A 20,780-nucleotide genomic window follows, 5' to 3' on the forward strand; every position below is an offset into this window, starting at 1 on the left:
ATAGCTTCGACAGATTCTGGCCAATCCGTGGCCACTTTCCGCGATCTTGACGAAAGGTCACACGACCACTTCTCGTCGCCGCCGCCAACACAGCAGCGATGGTGGATGATCTCCAGTCGTCGGAAGAAGTAAGTTGAATGTCGCCACGATGAGTCGTCGCTCCTTATGGAGACCCGTCTATGACGTAGCTAGCATTCGTCGCGGAAGAAGTCGACCGCATTATTCTTCAGGTTGGTCTTTCCTAACGTCGTCGATGCTCACGATCGGATGTGGCAGTCCGTCGAGCACTTTTTAAAAGACCAAACATACGACGAGAACGAGGTGTCGCACTGGGTCGACTCGATCTGTGATGGGATCATGAAAGGGCTGAGCGACTTGCGCAAACCACTGAAGTATATTGGTACGCCACGACAGTCCGTTTGCCATGCTCATCTATCGCAGTCAGCTGCGTGATCATGCAAAAGAACGGAGCTGGTATTCACTCTGCCGTGTCCTGCCACTGGGACACTGCTATCGATGGTACTTGCAAGTGGTCCATGCCAGCGCTTTCAATCGTTTTTCTAGGAGCTCACGTCGTGAAGTGGCCAAGCGACAAGCACAAAGAACACAATCGCACGATGTATTGCATCGTGACTGTCGGGGGATTGGGATTTTAACGTTGGTACAAAACCACGGCGCACCTTTCGTGCCCATGGGTGTGCTGCGTACTGTTTAATTTTCTACTCGTCCCACCCGAGCTGGTTTGCCGCCACGCTGTCGCCGTCCGCGTCGATCTCCTGGCAGTTGTAAATCGCATACAAGAGCTTTTTCATCAAGAGCTCTTCGTTTGTGTACGCAGGTAGCTCGAGCGCGAAAAAACACGTGTGCGCCACTGGCAGGTACGTATCCGCGGGGCTCTTGTTGAACGACTGGAGCTTGAACCATTGCGGGAATTCTGCGGCAGAATGCGGTAAGCGAGATCGACCCCACACGAATCGCAAAAATGCACTCCGTTCGTCGTGCGAAAACTTGCGCAGGGTGTTCCAGAACCATACAACGTGAGTGTCTGTGGCGGCGCACAAACTGTACTCAGTGCATTGGGCCAGCAGGTCAACGTCGACTTCGGGGGAACCGCACACCATCGACTCAAACTCGGACGCCGTGAACAAACTCATCAAGTTTAACGGGAGCACCTTGCCCACCCCCTCCTGGACGTACTTGACGACGACGTCGAATTCGTGGAGCCGGTAATGCTCGACCAAGTCGGCGAACTCGATGCGGGTGCTAAACGCGACTGCAATCGAGCTGCCGTTCGGTTTAATCTCGACCACTCGATTGTCCGTCGACAACGTTGTGAACGTTTCCAGCACAATCTCTTCAAACATTTCTTCCGTCACACCAAGTTGATCAATGGACCTCATCTTGTGCATCGACTGGACGAGCATCTTGTCCAGCGCGGCGAGATCGTCGATGCCAACTGACATGTCGTCGTTCACAAGCAACTTCCACATCAGCCCTGCCATATCCAGCGCGAGAAAGTCTTTGCTTCGGACGCTCGCGCCCATGAGTTTTCCCAAGAACGTAAACAATCGGCGCCGCAAACGCACCGACGAAAACGCCGTGGGGTTGAGGACCCATTTTTCACGCCCGGTGCCAACGTTGTGGGCCGCGTTGGGCGTCCGTAGCATCATGGGGATCTGCGTCGAGTGCAGCTCGGCCGCGTATTGAGCAAACGTTTCTCGGTACGGCCCACCCGCATCTTCAGCGTTTTCGCCAAGAAACTTGACATAGTACACGTTGTCCGACCGTCGAAAATGGTGGTTCTCGCTCGAGTTGAGCTGGCGAAATGCTTGGCCAAACAGCGTTGTCCGCGCGTCCATGTCAACAAGTCCCGCGTCGCGATGCCGCATTGCTTTTGGTCGGTTCAGCGTCACTTCGAGCGACGCTCCCGACCGCTGGGTGCGCTTGAGGCAATCGTCCCATAAACCTTTTTTGAGCGTGTGGAAGATGAGGCTCCGACATGCACTGATCATGGACGACAGCGTGAGCTCATTTGATGCGACTTGTCCGACGGGCGCGACAAAGTGCACGAAAGGTAACAAGCGATACATGGCCAAATTGAAGTCTTGTAACCATTTGAAGCACTGCGCCAACTTGGTTTGGTTGAATTCGTGCGTGGAATCGGGTGCCGGTGATGCCCCCGACACCATTTCACACAGCAGTGGCCACCGCGCCCAATCTTCATCGCACAGGGCGAATTCTGCCCACGTAGCGCGCACGAGATGTGCGGCGTCCATGTGTCGATTCTTCTGGTTCACGTACTCGACAAGTTGCATGGTGGCTTGTCGGTGCGTTTCCAACGGGTTGTACCCGCCTCGCAGCACAAATCGAGTCCTCGGAACACTGTTCTGGTGAAAGTGACCAAACACAGAGAATTTGTAGCCCCACGCACCACTCCCTTGGTTGTGAATCGGAGAATAAATCCACCCTTTCCATGGCTTCATAGACGCTGGCACTCCGCTTGCTGTGGCAAGAATCGACATGAGCATCCCCGGTGCCGTGCCTTTGGAGTCTTCCACTTCGAGTCCTTCGCCATCGTCAAGCACGTACCGATGCAACAACTGGGGCGCATTGTTGAGCAACCGATGGCGAACTTTGATCGATTCCCACCCGTCTTCGCCCCAGTCAAACACTTCAAATTCATGCGCACGTTCGTTCGTCCATGCCGGGTTTCGGTGCGACCAGACCGACGATATGTCATCTGGGGGATGCACAAATGGAGACTGGCCTAAGTTCCATTCCACGCCTTGTGCTCCCATCGGACTGAGCGATACCGCTGGGTGAAGGCCGTTGCCAACCAGCCACTTGTTTGGCACTGGCGTTGCATCTTCCACCGAAAGAACGGGAGGCCCTGCGACGTGACTAGCATCCGTTTTGTCTTCAGGATGGTGAAGCAACCACTCGACAGCACGAGGAACACTCTGTTCATTTCGTTCGAGCGCTTCGATCGCCTTTGGTCGGGAGCATCCCATCGCCATGAGCTCGGTCACTTTGGCTTCGTAGGTGCCCATGCTTCGCGGGGTCGAATGCCTCAAAGTCGGCCGGGCATGTCGTGGAGACAGCATTGGAGCTATCTTCAGGAGAGCCGCGCTTTGTCGCTGTCCAGTCCTTGTCGGGGACGTCGTTGCCTTGGGGGCAGTAAACGAATCCCCAATCGGATCTCCATTCAATGTGAAGGACATGATCCCTCGATTCAACTCCACCAAACACCCCACGACATCCCCAGCATTGCCACGGACCGCCGTCGGCACCAAGAACGGGCTTGGGCCGTTGTGCCACATACACTGACGGTTGACATCGATGGCATACGACGACGAGCAGTCTCCGATTCCCGCCGTTTTCCGACGCAAGGTACACCCTGCTTCGACCCATCCCACCAACACTGTGCCACCGCTCATGAGCGTCGCTTCAAAGTACGCGCTCCCTCGCTGGACACAAACGGTCGACCGCACACTCACAAAGTCCTTTCCAGAGTTGTTGACAGTTGCCCACGGGTTGTACGGCTGCGGTGGTGGCTGGAACAATTCGTTCATGCGCGCTTGCTCGTCAAACAATATTTGGCGAATGTCCGACGATGTCAGGGGGGAGTCCCAGACCTGAATATCGTACAATTGGCCCGCCATGCCAACGAATGACTTGAAACCAAAGCGAGTCGCCGCAGGGGATGAACTAGTGTGATGATTGCCCCACTGCATAACGTCAAACGGTGTGGTATAGCCCGGCCGACCGTAAAACGTATGCGACGCCCACTTGTCGCCCCACTTGTACAAGATCACATCCGATCCACTGGCGGTGATCGCCACATGCGTCCATGTGTACGACGCAGGGACGAGCGGGTCCGTCACCAAACTGTCGATGAAGTCGTCCGACTTGTACGACAGTCTGAACCTGAAATCCGACGATACGGACAAGTGGAGGCAGGTAGGGGCGGCGTGCCCAGCCACGAAAATCGTTTGTGCGCGCTTGTCGTCCTTGAAATCGGCCAGCCGGATCCAAAACTGGATCGTAAAGTCGTCGGATAACTTGAGGGGACGACAGATTGAGAGCACCAAGCACGTATGCCGGTTGAAGTCGAGGCTGCCTCGAAACCGAGATTCTTTGCCACTCGCCAGGCGGAATGGTGTCACCGACACTTGTACCGTGTCGCCTTTGATCCACAGCACGGACGGCAGGGTTGTCTCGACGGCACTGGACAGGAGCACCACGTCGAAAAATCCGTTGTACCCATACCGATATGTGTTTTCATGCTGGGTTTGCCGCCATTTTACCTTGACCCCGGACCCCGACTGATACTTCCAGCTCACGATTTCGGTCACGACGCCACGTTCGCCGGGTCCGCCATCTTCGTCGCCGTAGATCCAATCGCGATCATGTCGGACAACAACATCTCCAGCCTTGAGCGAAAGCCGGGATTCTGTCGGACCAAATGCTGCATGGTCTGGTGTGGTTTTCCCGTCCAAACCGGTCAGAACGATTGCTTGATTGTGCAACGAGCTGCTCAGGACGATCGAGTCGTTGGCGTCAAGTTGGGTCTTGCGGTCGAATCGGATCTCCAACTTGGTGGCGTTTGGAATGCGAATTGTGTCTGTCCATGCGTCGTCTGCCATCGGGTGACTGCTTTCTCGGGACGCGACAAACGGGCCCCGGCGATGTCCCGTGCGTTTGTCGTACGCTGCTGCTTCCATCCACAGAGCGCTCATGCTGTCCATAGCTTTGACGTACCAAGCAGGGTCTGGAAACTCGACTTCATTCGGCCAGGACGGGATCGCAGACACCACGACAACGTCGTGGGGATCGTACACGGTCACGAGAGGATGCAGCGCTTTCAACGACGGCGGAATGGATGTGTCAAACACAACGGCATTGTTCCGGAAGACGACCACAACATGGCGAACGATGTCGACTTCCATGCGGACAACATCGCGCTGCATGAACGAAAGCGAGTGCCCCGGATCGACTCGAATGTGCGACGGCATCTGGTAGCCCTTGTCGCCGTCGTTCGAATCGACCACGTTCTTCCAATTCGTGTTCCATCCGTTGTGTCCCTGCAGCCCAAGGATCACCGTGCCACGAATTGCTTTCGCGACGAATGTCCATGTCACCAACGGACCACTTTCTGCCAACGGTACAGACAGCGACTTGACCTCTGCTGTGAAAGCAATCGTGGCGTCGGTTGCGGTCGCTGGTTTCTGCACGTCGACTTTAGCGTCAACTGTTGACGGTATCGAAGGGAACCCGCATGATTCCGCAGCGTGGTCGAGCGCCATGGCACATTGGATGAGCGCTTGGAGGTATGGTGACTTGAGTTCCTGGCGCTCTTCACATTTATGTTGCGATCGCATGCGCTTCTTGACGAGGGAGCGAATGGACATCCACAGCCTCGCATGGAATGGATCCATTCGTTCCCACGTCGCATGATCGATCGCGACGTTTGTGATCATACCAAGCACGTCCATTTTGATGCACCGCGGCATGAGCTTCATGCAATCGACCCACGTTTGCAGCACCGTGGCATTGTTCAGCACTGCGTCCACGACATGCAGTGGCTTGGTGGGCATGGCAGTGACCGCTTTGAGCAACCAGCTCCCCACGACTGCTTTGTCCAAGTCCACCGGTCGCAGGGAAGCAGTGGTTGTTGTGTCCAACTCTGACACGACCCCGTATGCTGTGAACGCCCATCCCCAGTCGGTGCCACTGCCGTCCGAGTGAAAGTACACCTCAAAGCGGTCGCTCTCGATCACTAACGGGGGTCGGTTGCCAAATCCCGGCCAATTTTCGGTCCCCCCGCGGCCGCTGTATTGCGCGTCGCCAAACGTGATGCTCCGGTCGCCAGCCGCATAAAAGCACAACCAGTCGCATCCTGCCTCGCTCTTGCTGCGTGAATCAAACACCACCTTGATGTGCTTGGCCCCGGGCATGTCGACTCGCCAGTACATGTCCATGTTATCATGGTACGGATGCGGGCTTTCGACCGTCCGAACCATAGCTCGCTGATGCGACGTCAAGGACAGCATCGTGTGGTTGAGCAGGGCTGTGCTGTGCGACACGATGCTGGCCAACAGCGCCGGCGTCGAGTCAAGCCATTTGTACAGCTGCAGTTGGAGGTTGGCCTGTTCGTCTGGGGACAGCGCATGTTGCGTAAGAAACACGACGAGCAACTCGAGGAGAACTTGCGGCGTCGTCGATGCCGACGTGAAGGGGCACGTCGGAAACATGGACAATACCGTCGCGAGGATTCGTCGGGCGCTGTGTATCGACATGGCATTGTACGTCTCGACCGCCATCGAGTGCAGTCTGTGCGTGTGCCCTTTCAATTCTTCCAGCGTGAAGTGCGACGCAAAGTTGGCCAACTCGTCTTGTTCTTCGTTCGAGTCGTCGACGACAACTGGATGCGGTGGCGAAACGTCATCGATGCCAAGGACAACCGTGTCTTCGTCCAACCGAGCGTCGATCGCGTCGACTGGATGCACGACCCACACGTCGCCTTTGCGCTGGCGCGTCCATCCGACATCGCCACTCTTGGTTTCCAATTGGATCCAGTCAAGTTGTGCCGCAAGAACCTTGACATGCATGTTGTGCGTCAATACATCGACCACATTGGCACGGTCGTCCGGCCGGTCATACAGCCCGACGTTGTCGAACGGTTGGATGCGGTGCCATGTGGATGCCGTGATCGCATGCGGTGGGGGTGGGGGCACTAGCAGCGCCGACGGGGATTCGACCGTGCTCATGTCGTCGCGCTCAAAGTCGTCGAAATCGATCGCTGGTGGCGTCGCTTGATACTGCATCTGTTCGTACAGCATCTCAGTGACATGGTACGCTCGTTGATTCAGTTGCTCGGACGAGAGCGCGAGCGGTGAAATGCTCGGAAACGTTGCTTTCACAATAAACTTCCAGCCCCAGTCGACGTTGGAGCTGTCTGTGCACCAGAACAACGTGAACCCTTCGGCAGCGATGACCAACGGTGGTCGACCGCCAACGCCAGGCCAGTTTTCCGACCCCGCCCGTCCAGTGTACTGGTGCTCACCCCATCGATCGCCCAAGCACTTGTCCTTGAAGAACACGACGTAATCGCATCCGTGCTCGGTGCGAGACAACGGATCGAACGATATCGTGAGCATACTGGCGCCCTTGAACGTGACAGCCATGTACTCGGAGATCGAGTTGGCATACGGGTGTTTCGATTCAAACACTTGCGACTTGGGCATCGATGTCAAGGGCCGGCCCGTGTATGACATCACGGCGGTGCGGGCCAATTCGCCCATCAAGGGTTGGCTCCACGACGTTGACAACATGTGGGCATGGCGGGAGAGAACTTTGAACACCCGCGCGCGAAGATCGCTCCATGCACCCCGCGATGGCAACGGAGGCATTTCAGGTGGAAGCACGACAGATTGGGACGTTGCCGTGGCGTGTAAACGAAAGCCCCAGTCGGTGCTCGAGCTATCCGTGTGAAAGACCACATCGACGGATGAAGCGGGAATGTGCAGAGGGGGAACGGAGCCGATACCAGGAAAGTGGTGGCCGCTGTATTTGTCGTCGCCGTACGTTCCACCGGTTCCATCCCGTTTCTGGAATCGAACGTAGTCGCATTCCGACTCGGTCGACGTCATGGAATCAAACACAATCACCATCGAGTCCGCGCCAGGAAAGTCCAGCGTGTACGTTGTGTCGGTGTTGTTGGCATAGGGATGGTCGCTCTCGAGCACTTCGACCTTTTCTTGTGTCTTTGTCCGTGGCTTGTACCGGGTGACCGCACTGGCAGGAGTTGTCTCCATGTCGTACCACCTTTGGAGCACCTTCTCCAATCGTTCCAGGAGCATGGACCGCTTGGCCGCGTGCCACAAGTGCTGCGTCGCCGCCGCCGATTCGTCTCCATGGTTATCGTCATCCACAACAGTGATGTCGCTGATAGGAACGTCGACGGGCCGACTGTTGTCGCAGTCAAACAAAACACACGCCAAACGAGAGTCTCCTTTGAGTCGAAATTGGATCACCGACCCGACTTCGATGCTCTCTTTGCCGTCGATGTTTACACAACACCGGACGCGGCTTCCAATGCCCACGCCATCGTACGTACCGCCGAGCACTGCCACACTGGCCAGGACCATGCTCATGTCCCGTGGGCTGTCGATTTGGTCCAAGGATGTTAGCAGCAACGCGTGAGTACGGTCGAGCCACTCGCATGACTTGGCCAACGCTCGAATAAGCGCCAGGTACGCCTGCACCAAACTCATCGCGCTCAGTGCCGCCGGTTGCGCGATCACAGGCGTGTGGCAGTGCACAGACGATGGCTCAAGCGGCCACACATTCAAGATCGCGCCAAGATTTTCCCAAATCGTTTCAAGAAATGGGGTTGTCGACGACGGAAATGCACGGGCAAACGCGTCATCCACTAGCTTGGTGCTCAGCGCCGGCGCCAGGTCCACAAGCACGTACATGGCTCCGCACTGGGTTTCCACCGCGCCCATGAATGCCACCACCATCAAATGACGGATGAGCACAGAATTCGTAATAAACGTTCGCCCGAACATGGTTTCGGCACACGTTTGGATGAGCCCCAACGTTTGAAGCGTTCGATCGATGGGGAATGTGTACGGCGTCAGCTCTTGGCTGTCCAGTCGCATGTGCAGAGCAACCTCGTGATCGTTTAGCGGCGCGTTCAGGACGCTAAAGTGCGTCACCCAGCACCGTGCAGACGGCGCATCCAACGCGCGAGACGGTGGCTCGCCAAAGTAGAATGGATAAGAGTTGAGCGACTCGTGAAATTGCCGGTCATCGTCGTATTCCGCGGCCACGACGAGGCGGAATCCCTACGCGAGGAGAGGTCGTTAGCCACAACCCATCGATCCGACGCAACCGTACCCACTTCACCGTTTGAGAGGTGGAGTGAAAGTACACGACAGTGCTGTCCGATGGAATAATGAGTGCGCTACACCACACCACACCCGTTAAATCGGACAACACACCGTCCAAAGTGTAGTGCGAAAGCACCCAAGTGACAGCGCAGGAGCTGTACCTGTTCTCATTCACCCCTGGAAACGAATGGTTGTACATCGGCAGACCCCACACTTCGGTTTCGTCGACCGACGCAAAAAAGCACATGTAGTCGCCGTTCGATTTGTCCAGTTGCGTGAGCGGGTCAAACGTCACAACGAGTCGACTTGCGCCAGGGAAGGATAAGGGCCATCGATTCACGTCTCCGTGGCCCATACACGGATGCACCGATTCAATGACGCAATGAGATGGAGGGTCATCGTCGGTCGAGTGCTTCTTGGCATCGTCCAACACGTGCTGCGAGTCGAGCGCACCATTGAGATACAACTTCAGGTGGATGCCGTCCTTGACGACGCACACGTGGTTCCACGCATTCAAATGGACAGCATCCGTGCTCTCAAAGATCGTGTCTTTGTCTGCTCCCGAGCTCACGACGTACTTGATCTGGCCTTCGTCTGTTAGAAACAGTCCGTAGTGGCTCCACGCGACCATTTCTTCCGTGTCCGAGACCAAGTTCCGATTTCCATGCAAGAACACCATGCCTCCCACGCCTTCATCGACCAACTGCACTTCGTATAGAGGCAAACTCGGGTCCCATGTGTACACCAATGCTTTGTTTGTCGCAAACCATTTCACCTACACAAGAACACCAGTGAGCAACTCACGGCGCGCCCAACAGCGCTTCGAAGCCATGCGCGTCGTCGAATTGAAAACACACACATGAGCTCTGGACGTCCACACCGTGACGATATAATTACCTGAACAGTGGTCGGACTGGGGATGGACACAATCGTGCCAGTGCCTGGCTCGCCGCCATCTTCGTCCTGCGTACTGATCCAGTGCGGCCCGCGTCGGACTTCGTCGCCCACTTTGAGAGCATACTGGCACGCTTGCTCTTCCACGAACAACCAAAACGACAGCGAATGGTTTGGCAGCACCGACACAAACGGAGCACAGTAGCCAGCTTGGTTGCGCGTCAAACATAGTGCGGTGTGAGGGTCACTTTGTTGCTGCACACTGGCGACAATGCCTTCGAGCTGGAGCCGCACGGCGGCTAAGAGTTGCTTTTGAAATGCCGATAGATTTGGAACATCCGTCGAGACGTCTTCAGTGTCTGGAATCGCGACGAAGTGCGACAACAACACGCGAATAATCGACTGCGCGACATGACGGATGCGCACATTCTCGGAGGGAAGAAGTCGGAGAATATGCGGAAGCACTTTGCTGTCGTACAGCAAGTACGAGTCGCGGACGTCGTAGTCCATCGCTATTGCTTTCAACGCACTCGAGATCAAGGCCGCCGACGCTGTCGGGGACTCGTCCGCCCACTTGGACAGTTTGTTATTACCAAGAATGTCCGCACATGCTTTCAGGCACTGGGCCACCGCTTCGCTGAGTTCTTTGCGCTTGAGTTCATCGCAGCCGTTGAGGGAATTGAAAAAGTGCAAGCTGGTCGAGCAGGCATCTTCAAGTCCAATCTCTCGCATCGTCTTCGCAAGACCTTCCAACAGGACATGCTGAAGTCGACCGCTCGAAGAAGCACCTAATGCTTTGGCGACGGTGGACATGCCCAACACTCGGCTCTGCGCACGTTGGTTTCTGGTCTCAAGAATCGTCTGCATCTCGCCAACATCCACGTCCGACTGCACAAATTCCAGCACTAGTTCCGTGACTGTCTTGGGGGTGTTCAAGCGTTCCATCGATGCGCGGCGGTAGTCGAGCATGGACTTGAGTTCGGTGGCTGCGTTCAGCTCATTGACGAGATGCATCCACGAATTTTTCCGATGGATGGCCGTCGTGTACTTGGCCAGGAGGTTCCACCGCAACTTGGCCGCCCGTACAAACGAAAAAGAAGCCGGTGTAAACTCGAGCAAGAAAAGGGAGCGTTCGACAACGTTCTGGCACAACTGCATGATGGCTTCCTCCGACTGGCCTTTGTATGCGGAAGGCTGTCGCTTTAGTCCTGTCGGACGGCCTGACGACGAAGCGCGATGCACCGTCGCGTCGGCGGCATCCCCAATGTCAAACCATTGGCGCATCTTCTGTGCTGTTTTCCACGCTTGGAGAACCTGCGCTGCGATGGGCGACGATCCTTGCGTTTGTCCGATTTCGTACACGTCCATGCCCCACAAGTTATGATGCAAAATCGCAACGGCTACTGCTCGGACCGCTCGGTTGATATGCACGATGGACCCTTGATCTTGAACCGTTCGCTTTTTCAGCTCCTTGACGACTGCATGTGCAGTTGAGTCGTCTGCGGGGTCGACTAAGTCGCGCAGAAACTGTACAACGTGATCACTCGATTGCTGCTTTCCACCGTGCAAGAGGCGACTGTTCAAGAGCAGCGACTGTGTGATTTCACCGGATGAAAGCGGGGAAAACAATTTGCCGCGGATTAATGTCGTGGCAAACGACGTCACGACCAACAGAAGCGTCTCTTCAACATGGACTAGCCACGGCAACGACAAACACGTGACCTGCGATTCCACGACGCCGACCGCTGTAAACTTGTAGCCCCAGTCGACGCCAGATCCGTCTGTATGGAACAAAACGTGGCACGATTCGGCCTCGATGACAAGAGGAGGGCAATTGTCCATGCCAGGCCAGTTGTGGTCGTCCCCTCGCCCCGAATACTTTTCCACGCCGTAAAATTCCGTCTGCGTGGCGTCCTTGTAGAACGTCACGTAGTCGTACGCGGCTTCCGTGCGACTTCGACGGTCAAATGTTATGGTGATCGTTGACGCGCCTGGGATGGCTAATTCCGTCAACACGTGCATGTTGTTGAGGTAGTCGTGGGGGGATTCCATGTGCTTGACTACCTTCGCCGTTGTCTCGACAACTGTTTCGTTGTGGATGTCGCTCGGGTTGGTCAGTTTGTTCAATGGACCGATGCAGTCGACCAATTGTCCTAGGAGCTCGCACATGTGTTCAAATGTGGCTTTTGCGGGCTGCCACGAAAAGTGCTGCATCGCGGTGAACAACAATGGCAAAACTTGTCCGAGGATGCTGTGTTCAAGCTGCGCAACGTGGTCCGACTTGGTCGTTTGGACGAGATGCACCGACGCTTGTACAATTCCCTCAAAGCACGTCCATGCGCGGTGTTGAGGTATGCGTTGGCGGTGGCAACCCCACAGCAGAGACTGCGTCATCGAATAGATTAGGGCCACGAGGTCACGTGCCACGTCGTCTCGCTGCATGAGGTGGCACTGGACGGAATGCGCCAAGAGGACCTCGAAAATGTCAATCGATTTGGGCTCTTTCACGAGGTCGTGCAGCGTTTCGACATTCGTCAGCCGTTGTAACAACAGCTTCAGAATTGCCAATTCGCTTGCATGCAATGCATTGGATGTCAACGCTTCCAAATAGGTCGTGACAAGTACCAGTTGGTCAACAAGTCCGTGGTAAAATATATCCAACGATGCTTTGTACAGGTGAAGCGATGCCTGGACGACTGGATGTTCCATGTCTGGGAATCGAACGAGGCTCGACAACGTGGCAGATAACCGACTGTCCAGCACAAGCTGTACAATTTGAGCATTGTCCTTTACGTTCATCCGGCGAACGTTCGCGGTCAGTACAACCAACGACGCCATGAGCACGTATTCTTCCCAACCTTGTAGTGCATCGCCGCGGCAGAATCGGTCCGCGTAGGAGGCGATGCACTGAAGGAGCACTTGAATTGTTTCCTCGCATATGTCGACGGCCAGGAGCACGCCTTCATGGACACTCGTTTGCTTCAGATCACAGATAGCCCACTCGTGCAGCTTGGCCAGGATCCCGAGCACCCACCGACGGCCCACCGAGTTGCTTTCCCGGACCAACAACCACGCTTGGGCTGTGGACACCACCGCTTTGTGTTGCCGTTTGTCGCGGATGCTCACAACCGACCCATTGTTTCGATAGCATTCAATCGTATGCCTCGATGGCGCAATGCTCCACAGCATGTTTGCCGCCGCGTCAAAGCAAACGGCTGCTGTCGGGGCACAAGAACTCGATTTGTCGTTTGCTGGAGGCAATGTTCGACCACGTTGCAGATTCACCTGGAAACACTGCGGCGACACATCGACGCCATCGGACGCCGTCATGGCCAAGGCATGACCATTCGTGTAGCAAGGGACAGGATGGGGCTGGGCATTGCCAAACAACGCGGTAGCAAGCGCTGGTGCCGTCACCGAACGCACCAACTCGAGCGACGGGGTGTCATGCACATACACATCGACTGCATTCTTGTCGGCTCGAAAGCGCACATCGTACAAAAAGTCGCCTTCCGTGGTCCATTGGAGTCGGACACCGTCGCGCTTTCCAGTTTCCATGTAGACAACATTCTTGACTCGCAAGTCCGTCGTGCTGATTTGAAGAAACTCGACAGCGGTGACCGCTTGGGCAAGGTTTGTTGCTGAGCACGTCATGTTCAAGTACACCCACTCGCCGACACACACGATGCTTGTGGATTCAATGGCGGGGAACGTCTCAAAAATCGCATCGCCCTTTTGAACAACCTTGACGCGGACGTCGGTCTCGCCTGGCAGCGGCCACAGCACGACCAGCAATTCCGCGTGTGGTAGCGGGGACAGAGCGTCTGTGAAAGCGCCATTCGCTTCCGACGTGAGTTGCTGGGTCGCACTCGTGACGTCGATGAACGTGCCAAATGCAGCATGCACGACGACTGCAGTGGACGGTAGAGAAATCCGCTCGAGACTGTCAAAGACAATGTCCTGAAGGACGTTGCCAGTCTTGAACACCACCAAAAGTTGTCCGTCGCGCCCGCCAAACGCATCTTGTACGACCGGAGGCGTCTCGAGCATTGTTGATGTAAGCGTGACGATGGTGACAGCTCCGCACACGGCTCGCAACACGGGCCGCTTGGTCCCAAAATACGGTTTATACGAGGACGCGGGCACTTGGGAGTATAGACGGCCGGTGATAGACCCCCCATTGCCCGTTCCAATCTTCTTGAGCCCACCGATCGTGCACCACGAGTAGAGATAGGTGCCGTCTGTGGCAATTGACACTTTCGACTGCTGCTGGCTCGCTTCATCGGACGTCGTGGGTTTGAATCGGACCTGCTGCACCAATGACGCCTTGCCCAACTCGCCAAGCACAGTGGGTGGCTCGTACGTTTCAAGATGGTGGAAGAGGTGGTCATAATGGATTGCGCAGGCAGGCTCGGCAGATGCGACCAACTCAGGGGGAGCGTCCAACAGCTTGGACACGGCATGCAACAAAAAGCGCGCTTGACCGCTCGACACCCCCAGGGCCAACATGAGCAGCATGCCGTCGTTGAGGACTTCAGAAGTGTCCTTTGCAAACGAATACATGGCGTGCAACGTGGCATCCTCGGCGCTATGTTGTGAGATATTGGAGAGGGCGAGGGCGGGAAAGTCCAGGATCGCCGCCACCAATTCCAGAACACAAGCACGGCGAATGTCACTTGCCATGGATTTGAGCAACGTCAACTGCATACGGCACGACACGACAGAGAACAGCTTCAGCACGAACGTGGAACGCTCTGCGGGCGGAGGTTCTATCACTCGTGGTGATGCGAATGCCGTCGATCCGTTGGATGTAGACGCCTGCGGCAGGACATACGTACACGAAGGTAGAGTTTCTGAAGTGATCATGCATTTGTCCATTGCTTGGAACATGCGTTCGATGAGCATTCCTTTCTTGGCTTGGCGCCGGGTACTGACGATAGCTTCCGGAGATTGTCCAAGAAGGGAAGGCTCCTTCAACACAAGTGACATCTCATTTACACCCGCCGTAGCCGACGCCTTTGCACGCTTCTTGGTGGATTTCATCTGGGGTGCGTCTTTGTGTGCATCGTCAGAAGCATCGCTTCCATGAGCGTGCCTGGCAAAGAGTTGCAAGCGAGCAACATCTGCGTCTTGATTCAGTTCCTCGAGAGACATCGTCACGCCGTTCACGCACGTGCTGGTGGACGTAATCGTAATGTTGTTATTCGGCGATGCCATCGCGACGTTGGCTGCAGACGACGACTCCTCCAATTTTGCGTACATTTCCATGAGGACACTTTCCTCTCTCAAGGACGAAAAGGGGGCCCGAATCCATTGAATGTCATCAGCATCCATCCTTCTTCGTGGGAGACCGCTGGTCGATGCAAGGACGAAAGTGCGCGCCGATGTGAAAACGGACGGAACTCACACAGCGGCCGCAAATGTATCTTTGGGGGATTTGATTCCAGAAATGATACCGAATCATCACTTTTCCGCAAAAATCTCAAAACATGCTGGAATTGAGCGATTTTTTCCCGTTTTTCTACTTTTGCAAATGAAATCGAGCTAAAATCATCCCAGACATTTGGGCAGGCATGGGCGAATTCAGCAGGCCAGTGACAAAACCAGCGCGTGTTGCTGCAACCACGCCCGTCAGCATGACATGGTGCGGAACGGCATGGCCTAGGCTCCACGAAACAAGGGCTGTACATGCGATGAACGGTTCCCCTATAAGAGGTTAAGCAGAGCCCTTTACGGCGCACCTGGGACCATGGCTATGCTTGGAGATATCTAGCTGCTTGAAAATTGTTCGAATTCGTCAACCAAGATGTTCTCGCGTTCCAACCGCATAGCGTGAGTTTGGCTTTCTCGATCCGACCGGAGCCAACGACGCCATGACAGATCTCTCGCATGCAACCGTGCGACTTTCAGTTGATGGCTCTGTCCTGGAATACTCGTGGAGCGACTTTGCTGCGGCCATGCAAGCGAAATCCGTCAGCGCCACGAATTCCACGACATTGAACAGCTTTGCACTCCAAGACACCGTCGACGTCCTTTGGATCCTCTCGTGCTCCATGCAGATCTTGTTGCATCAATTTGGCTTGTCCTTTCTCGCGTCCGCCGCCTCGCTGCCCGATTCGAAAAGCACAGGTGTCATCGCTGTGGCTGTGTTGCTGTCGTACTCGTTCGCATTTGCCTTGTCGTTTGGCAACGGGTCATTTCTCGGCCAAGACGGGTTTTTTCTTCTGGGTATACCGCTGACCTCGCCCACTTGGGCCTTCTGGGTGCTGCAATCGACGGGTGCACTGACCATGACGTCCCTCGTCTACCACTCCCTCGCTCACCGCATCGGCCGACGTCCTCTTTACTTGTACATGTTGCTCCTCCATGGCTTCGTGTCGCCAGTGCTGGTCCACGCGTTGTGGTCGTCCAGCGGCTTCGTCAGTAGTTCAAATCCCCTCCCTTCTGCGTTCTACGGTTCTGCCGTCGTCGACTATGCGGGAGCGAGCTCGCTGCATATATGCGCTGGCATGGCCGTGTTGGTGGCGTCTTGCTTTTCCAGAGATGATGTACCCGCGTCTTGCAACGCACCCCCCGTCGAACGTTTATCTGCGGACGTCATGGGAGATAGGTCGGCCAAAGCGCATCCGTCAGCAACGGCGCCGTCGAGTCCCGTCGATCGCGAGTCATCGCTCAACCACTCGATCGGATCGTTTCTTGTATTTGTTGCGCATTTTGGATTGATTCACTTGTCGTCGCCCACGTTGCGCGGCAATTGCCCCGACGTCGTCATGGCGTCGTGCGTCAACTTGGCACTGAGTGCCGCAGCCGGCAGCGTCGTGTGCTCCATTCTATCGCTCTACTTCCCAACCAACCACCCCATGAACCACGGGCTCCTCGGCGGCCTCGTCGCCATGTCAGCGGCGGCGTCCACGGTCCTAGCTTCTCATGCTGTTGTGATCGGTGCGATTTCGGGCCTCGTTTTTGTCGCCGTGTCGACATGGACCCGACATGGCCGCTTGAACGATGCGTTGGATGCAATTGCAATCCACCTTGGCAATGGCATCTGGGCCGTTGTCGCGGCAGGGATGTTTAGCTACGGTGACCGCATCGCGCTTGCGAATACTTGCACGTTCGCCGCGGCAACAACTCCTGCCCTTCGTCGTGTCAATGACACATCGCTGAACCGTCTCAATAAAACTGGTGGCTGTGAGCACTCGATGTGGGAAGGCTGTGGACGGCAAATCGGTGCGAATATCGTGTGGACGATTGTTGTCTTGTTGTTTGTCAGCTTCATGTGCTCGTTGGTTTGTGTGCCGCACTACCTCAAAGGGCGGTGGGCTGCCACGTCGGACACGTATCCACCATTGCCGTTCGATCCGTTGTACGACGTCGACGAGTTTTGCCCCACCGACGATGACAACGCGACTCCGTGGAGCTACCACGTTGGTGTGCAATCGCCCCGTGGTCAACCCGCCGTCCATGGTATGTCTCCGGCCGGAAGTTCTCCTTCAAGTGACGGCATGTCGAGCCCTCTTGCCCTTCTCTGCGGCGACCCCCTACAATCCAGCATCGAACGTCGTTACCGATTCAGTCTGTCGACGTCGTACCCATCGAATGCGGCGATTTCAAACCACGGACCGTCCTCGACAATGTCATAGCATCGCTCCATTTGGAACTGCAGCGGAGCATCGTGTGCCGTTGGTAGATCCACGTATCGGCTGAAAACGCCTGCGGCGAATGTCATCGATGAAGAGTTGGCGAGTCCGGTTGTCCACAGGATTTTTGCCGCCATGACTGCCAAAAATACATATAGTCTCGACACAGGCTTTGACGCACGTGGAGTCTCCTGGGTGCTCATCGCAGCCGTTTACTCCCTGGATGATGCCAACCCTTCCGTCGTGGGAGCGTGCTGAACGCTGAACCGCTCGCGATACGCCTTGACGAGATCGTTTCGGACGCTACTGGAAGACGCCACATGTACACATGCACCGATGTCCCATGAGAATGGAATCTCCTCGCTCGTATGTGTGGCATGTCGATCGACGTAGCATAATTTGGACGATCGGGTCATCTGGTTTATTTTCGCCCGATGCTTCATGGACAGAACTGTGGCATCGAAACCACTTGATATTCCAAGCTGTACACGGTTGACGATTAGTTCTTATTGCGTTGGGTGACTTGAACAACCTTGATATTGGAGAACTTTTTGCCTTTGGCGTCGTGGATGTTGAGCGTCTTGACGGGCCGCTTCAGCGGGTCCTCCGATTCTTTCCCGACGAGGGTACGAAACGCGAGCTTGGCATGGCCTGGGGTCCGAAAGTGGACACAGCACGATCCCCACACGTCTTTGAACACAATGTTCTCGACCATGGTTGGGACCACGGCTGTTTGCTGGATCGCGAATTGCTCCACATCCGAGTTGTACAGGCCTTTGGGAATCTTGTGTACGAGCCAGTGGGTGTCCTTTTCGTCGTCGTCGACGTTGTTGATTGATGGCGCTCTTACAGGGGTAGCAGTAACTGGTGTGCTGGTCGTCTTGACGACGGGGATGGTGACTGCGGACGCGTCCAAGGTAGATTCGTCCGCCGTATCTGTCCGAGGCCCGTCATAATACAGCACTTCGCCGCATGGATGCGTCAGCGTGTACGTGGCGGCCATCATGGTTGTCTTGGCATCGAGAAAACTGTCGTGCACAGCGGGCATTTCAATCGCAAGCAACTGCTTGGTCAGGTCACGCAGCCCGGGTGTCTTGAACTTGGCTTGGACGTCCTTCCGCGTGTACAGAAAGGATGTGTCGATGACGCGAGTGTGGTGGATCCCGAGGCTTGCCAAGTCCCCGTACACGCTGTGCCCGACCACGATTGTGTCGGGGCCGACAAACTTGAGCACTTCCTTCCGCGCGCGGTCTTCTGAGATCTTGGACGAGGTGATTGTGTCCTCCTTGATTCCGTGAATGTGCGTCTTGTAGCTGAACACAACGTGTCCAGCCGGAGGTTGATGGACGATGAGGTCCACAAGGATATCGTCCGGATTCTCGCCGTCGATCACGGTGACTCGGACGAGAGTTTTCGAGTTGCGCACTTTGGTCGCTTCGTTGATCGTCACGCACATTTCACAATCCATCGCTACAATCTTTTTGTGCTTGGCTTTCGAGCTCGGCTTCATGGTTAGCGTGGACACCCAGTTCGGGTGTGGCGCAAACTTGGCGGCAAACAACGGATGCTCCGCCGTCATCTTCACCAAGTCTTCATATGTTCGGTTGATCGGTCCTGTGGACTCCAGGCCGACTGGCACCGGTGTCTTTGCACGCACAATATGTACCCGAGGAGGTGGATTTGCCGTCTTCGCCTTCTTCTCCGGCGGGCCCGGCCGTCGTTCCGCTCCTCGCTTCGGTCGCATCTAGTTTCCTGCAATGCGGCGTGTGTGTCGAACCACTTCATCCAACGATTTGATTGGTACGAGGGTACGACTATTGCCCAATGAAAATGGAGGAAGTCTCCAGGTGACCAATCAGATTGTTGTGAGCACATTTTACAATTATTTCGTATTCAAACAATTGGGGCAAAATTTTGCAGAAATATTGAGTTTGGACAACACGGGGAGCGCCGCGCTGCGACTCGAGGCAGACGGTTTGTCCGATGTCACGAGAATGCGGTCGATGGCACCGCATGAAGACATAGGAGGGAGCGTAATAAAGACGTGTTTGAGCGATGCACAGCCGTGGCTCGATGGAGCATCCGTTTCATGTATGCATCCGCAGACGCTGTGTGGCGTGCCACGCAACCCCAGACCGACTTGGACGACATCACTTCCACAACGACGTATATGGAGCTTAACAACTATGACGAGGGTTGAATGTTGCCCACCCGAGGACATTCTCGGTCTCGTTTGGAAGGTTGTAGTACGGCTTGACGTTGAATGCCGACGGCGTGAACGAGACTGGAATTCGCCGCGAGTAGTACGCCGACGCCGGCCACACCGTGTCTTCCAAGTTTTGCTCCGCGACGTCAATGTATGTGTTCTGGACGTTCACGACAACGGCGACGTGACCAAACGGGGAGTACACGCCTTGGCGGTCCCAAATGACCAACGATCCCACTTGCGGTGGGGTCGAAGAGCCTTGAGGGTACACGTAGAGCGGGAGCCGGTCCTTGTTGGTGATGTTCTTGACGGTGCGGAGGCTAAAGATCTCGACCGCGTCGTCGACCGACTCGAACACGACCCCCTCCGTGACGAGCAGGTAGCGTCGTGCGAGCTCAACACACTGCCACTGGAGCCCCGTGTACGTGCCGTTCTGCCATGTCGTGCCCTCGGGGTAGTAGTTTTCGTTGTCGTACGAAGTCGCGTTGAAGTTCGAATAGACCTTGACGCCGCTGGTGACGCCAAGAACAGTATTCCACGGCGCCGGGTCGGTCGCGTTGGTCTTGATGAGCGCCGCGGCCGCGACGGCGACGTACACACCAAGCCAGATCAACATCAGTCGAAGAATGGCAAAATGAACCCACATTTGAACCAGTGAGACCGGAACTCACGGCAAGTCTGATCCAGCTATCAGGTTCCCGTCCATCTGATTGCCGAATCAAGGCTGCCGCTGTTGCCGCGTAGTTGGGGGCGAGTGCCGCAATGGCAGCACGTACCCTTTGCTTTAGATGGCCCCAGCGTCCAGAAACATTTGACCAGGATCGCGCGATGGAAATGTGCAGCAGTCGGTGTCCATGCTGCGAGGGCGACCGCGAGCGCTGTGCGGATGCGTATTGGGTCTGGAGCGGTCACGCAGCAACCGTGCACAATCACAGGCGACAAACCTGTCGCTGAAAACGACGCTTCGAGTGCATGAACGAAACCACGATGGCGGCGGGATGCATGCGTTGTTCACGAAGTTAGCAATCGAGGGCATTAGCAACGCAGCAAGGTCGACGACGCGGCAACTCGATCCCATACGAACCCTCCACTTGACCATGGCCATCATGTTCGCCATGCTCCCTGCACAACAAGTGTGTGCCAACT

General features: G+C 55.7%; 5 protein-coding genes across 5 annotated transcripts; 2 read left to right on the top strand and 3 right to left on the bottom strand.

Moving 5' to 3' along the window:
• Positions 1–98: 98 nt before the first annotated feature.
• Positions 99–656, top strand: H310_02911 (hypothetical protein; the record flags this gene model as incomplete). The annotated part of the gene is made up of 5 exons (XM_008866602.1): positions 99–128; positions 189–230; positions 277–400; positions 442–519; positions 565–656. The coding sequence occupies 5 exons, from the start codon at positions 99–101 to the stop codon at positions 654–656; spliced, it is 366 nt and encodes a 121-aa protein (XP_008864824.1).
• Positions 603–15,212, bottom strand: H310_02912 (hypothetical protein). The gene is made up of 4 exons (XM_008866603.1): positions 9,795–15,212; positions 9,059–9,672; positions 8,905–8,971; positions 603–8,852 (listed from the first exon to the last, which is right to left on the bottom strand). The coding sequence occupies exons 1-4, from the start codon at positions 15,123–15,125 to the stop codon at positions 720–722; spliced, it is 14,145 nt and encodes a 4,714-aa protein (XP_008864825.1). The 5' UTR covers positions 15,126–15,212; the 3' UTR covers positions 603–719.
• Positions 15,213–15,378: 166 nt separating this feature from the next.
• Positions 15,379–17,815, top strand: H310_02913 (hypothetical protein). Its single transcript, XM_008866604.1, has one exon. The coding sequence runs from the start codon at positions 15,665–15,667 to the stop codon at positions 17,429–17,431; it is 1,767 nt and encodes a 588-aa protein (XP_008864826.1). The 5' UTR covers positions 15,379–15,664; the 3' UTR covers positions 17,432–17,815.
• Positions 17,772–19,184, bottom strand: H310_02914 (hypothetical protein). The gene has a single exon (XM_008866605.1). The coding sequence runs from the start codon at positions 19,170–19,172 to the stop codon at positions 17,928–17,930; it is 1,245 nt and encodes a 414-aa protein (XP_008864827.1). The 5' UTR covers positions 19,173–19,184; the 3' UTR covers positions 17,772–17,927.
• A 403-nt stretch (positions 19,185–19,587) lies between these two features.
• H310_02915 (hypothetical protein) lies at positions 19,588–20,250 on the bottom strand (the record flags this gene model as incomplete). The annotated part of the gene is made up of 1 exon (XM_008866606.1): positions 19,588–20,250. The coding sequence occupies one exon, from the start codon at positions 20,248–20,250 to the stop codon at positions 19,606–19,608; it is 645 nt and encodes a 214-aa protein (XP_008864828.1). The 3' UTR covers positions 19,588–19,605.
• Between the last annotated feature and the right edge of the window lie 530 nt (positions 20,251–20,780).

The sequence above is a fragment of the Aphanomyces invadans genome (assembly GCF_000520115.1).
Source record: "Aphanomyces invadans strain NJM9701 unplaced genomic scaffold supercont1.4, whole genome shotgun sequence".
In the NCBI taxonomy this organism is placed as follows: Eukaryota; Oomycota; class Saprolegniomycetes; order Saprolegniales; family Verrucalvaceae; genus Aphanomyces; species Aphanomyces invadans.

Bases quoted from the DNA above. Each gene is read 5' to 3' on its own strand.
- H310_02912 (XM_008866603.1), bottom strand. From the start codon at position 15,125: ATGGATGCTGATGACATTCAATGGATTCGGGCCCCCTTTTCGTCCTTG. The intron at 9,673-9,794 runs GTAATTATATCG...GTTCTTGTGTAG, and splicing joins CCAGTCCGACCACTGTTCAG to GTGAAATGGTTTGCGACAAA. The intron at 8,972-9,058 runs GTACAGCTCCTG...GGTGTGGTGTAG, and splicing joins CCAGGGGTGAATGAGAACAG to CGCACTCATTATTCCATCGG.
- H310_02913 (XM_008866604.1), top strand. From the start codon at position 15,665: ATGACAGATCTCTCGCATGCAACCGTGCGACTTTCAGTTGATGGCTCT.
- H310_02914 (XM_008866605.1), bottom strand. From the start codon at position 19,172: ATGCGACCGAAGCGAGGAGCGGAACGACGGCCGGGCCCGCCGGAGAAG.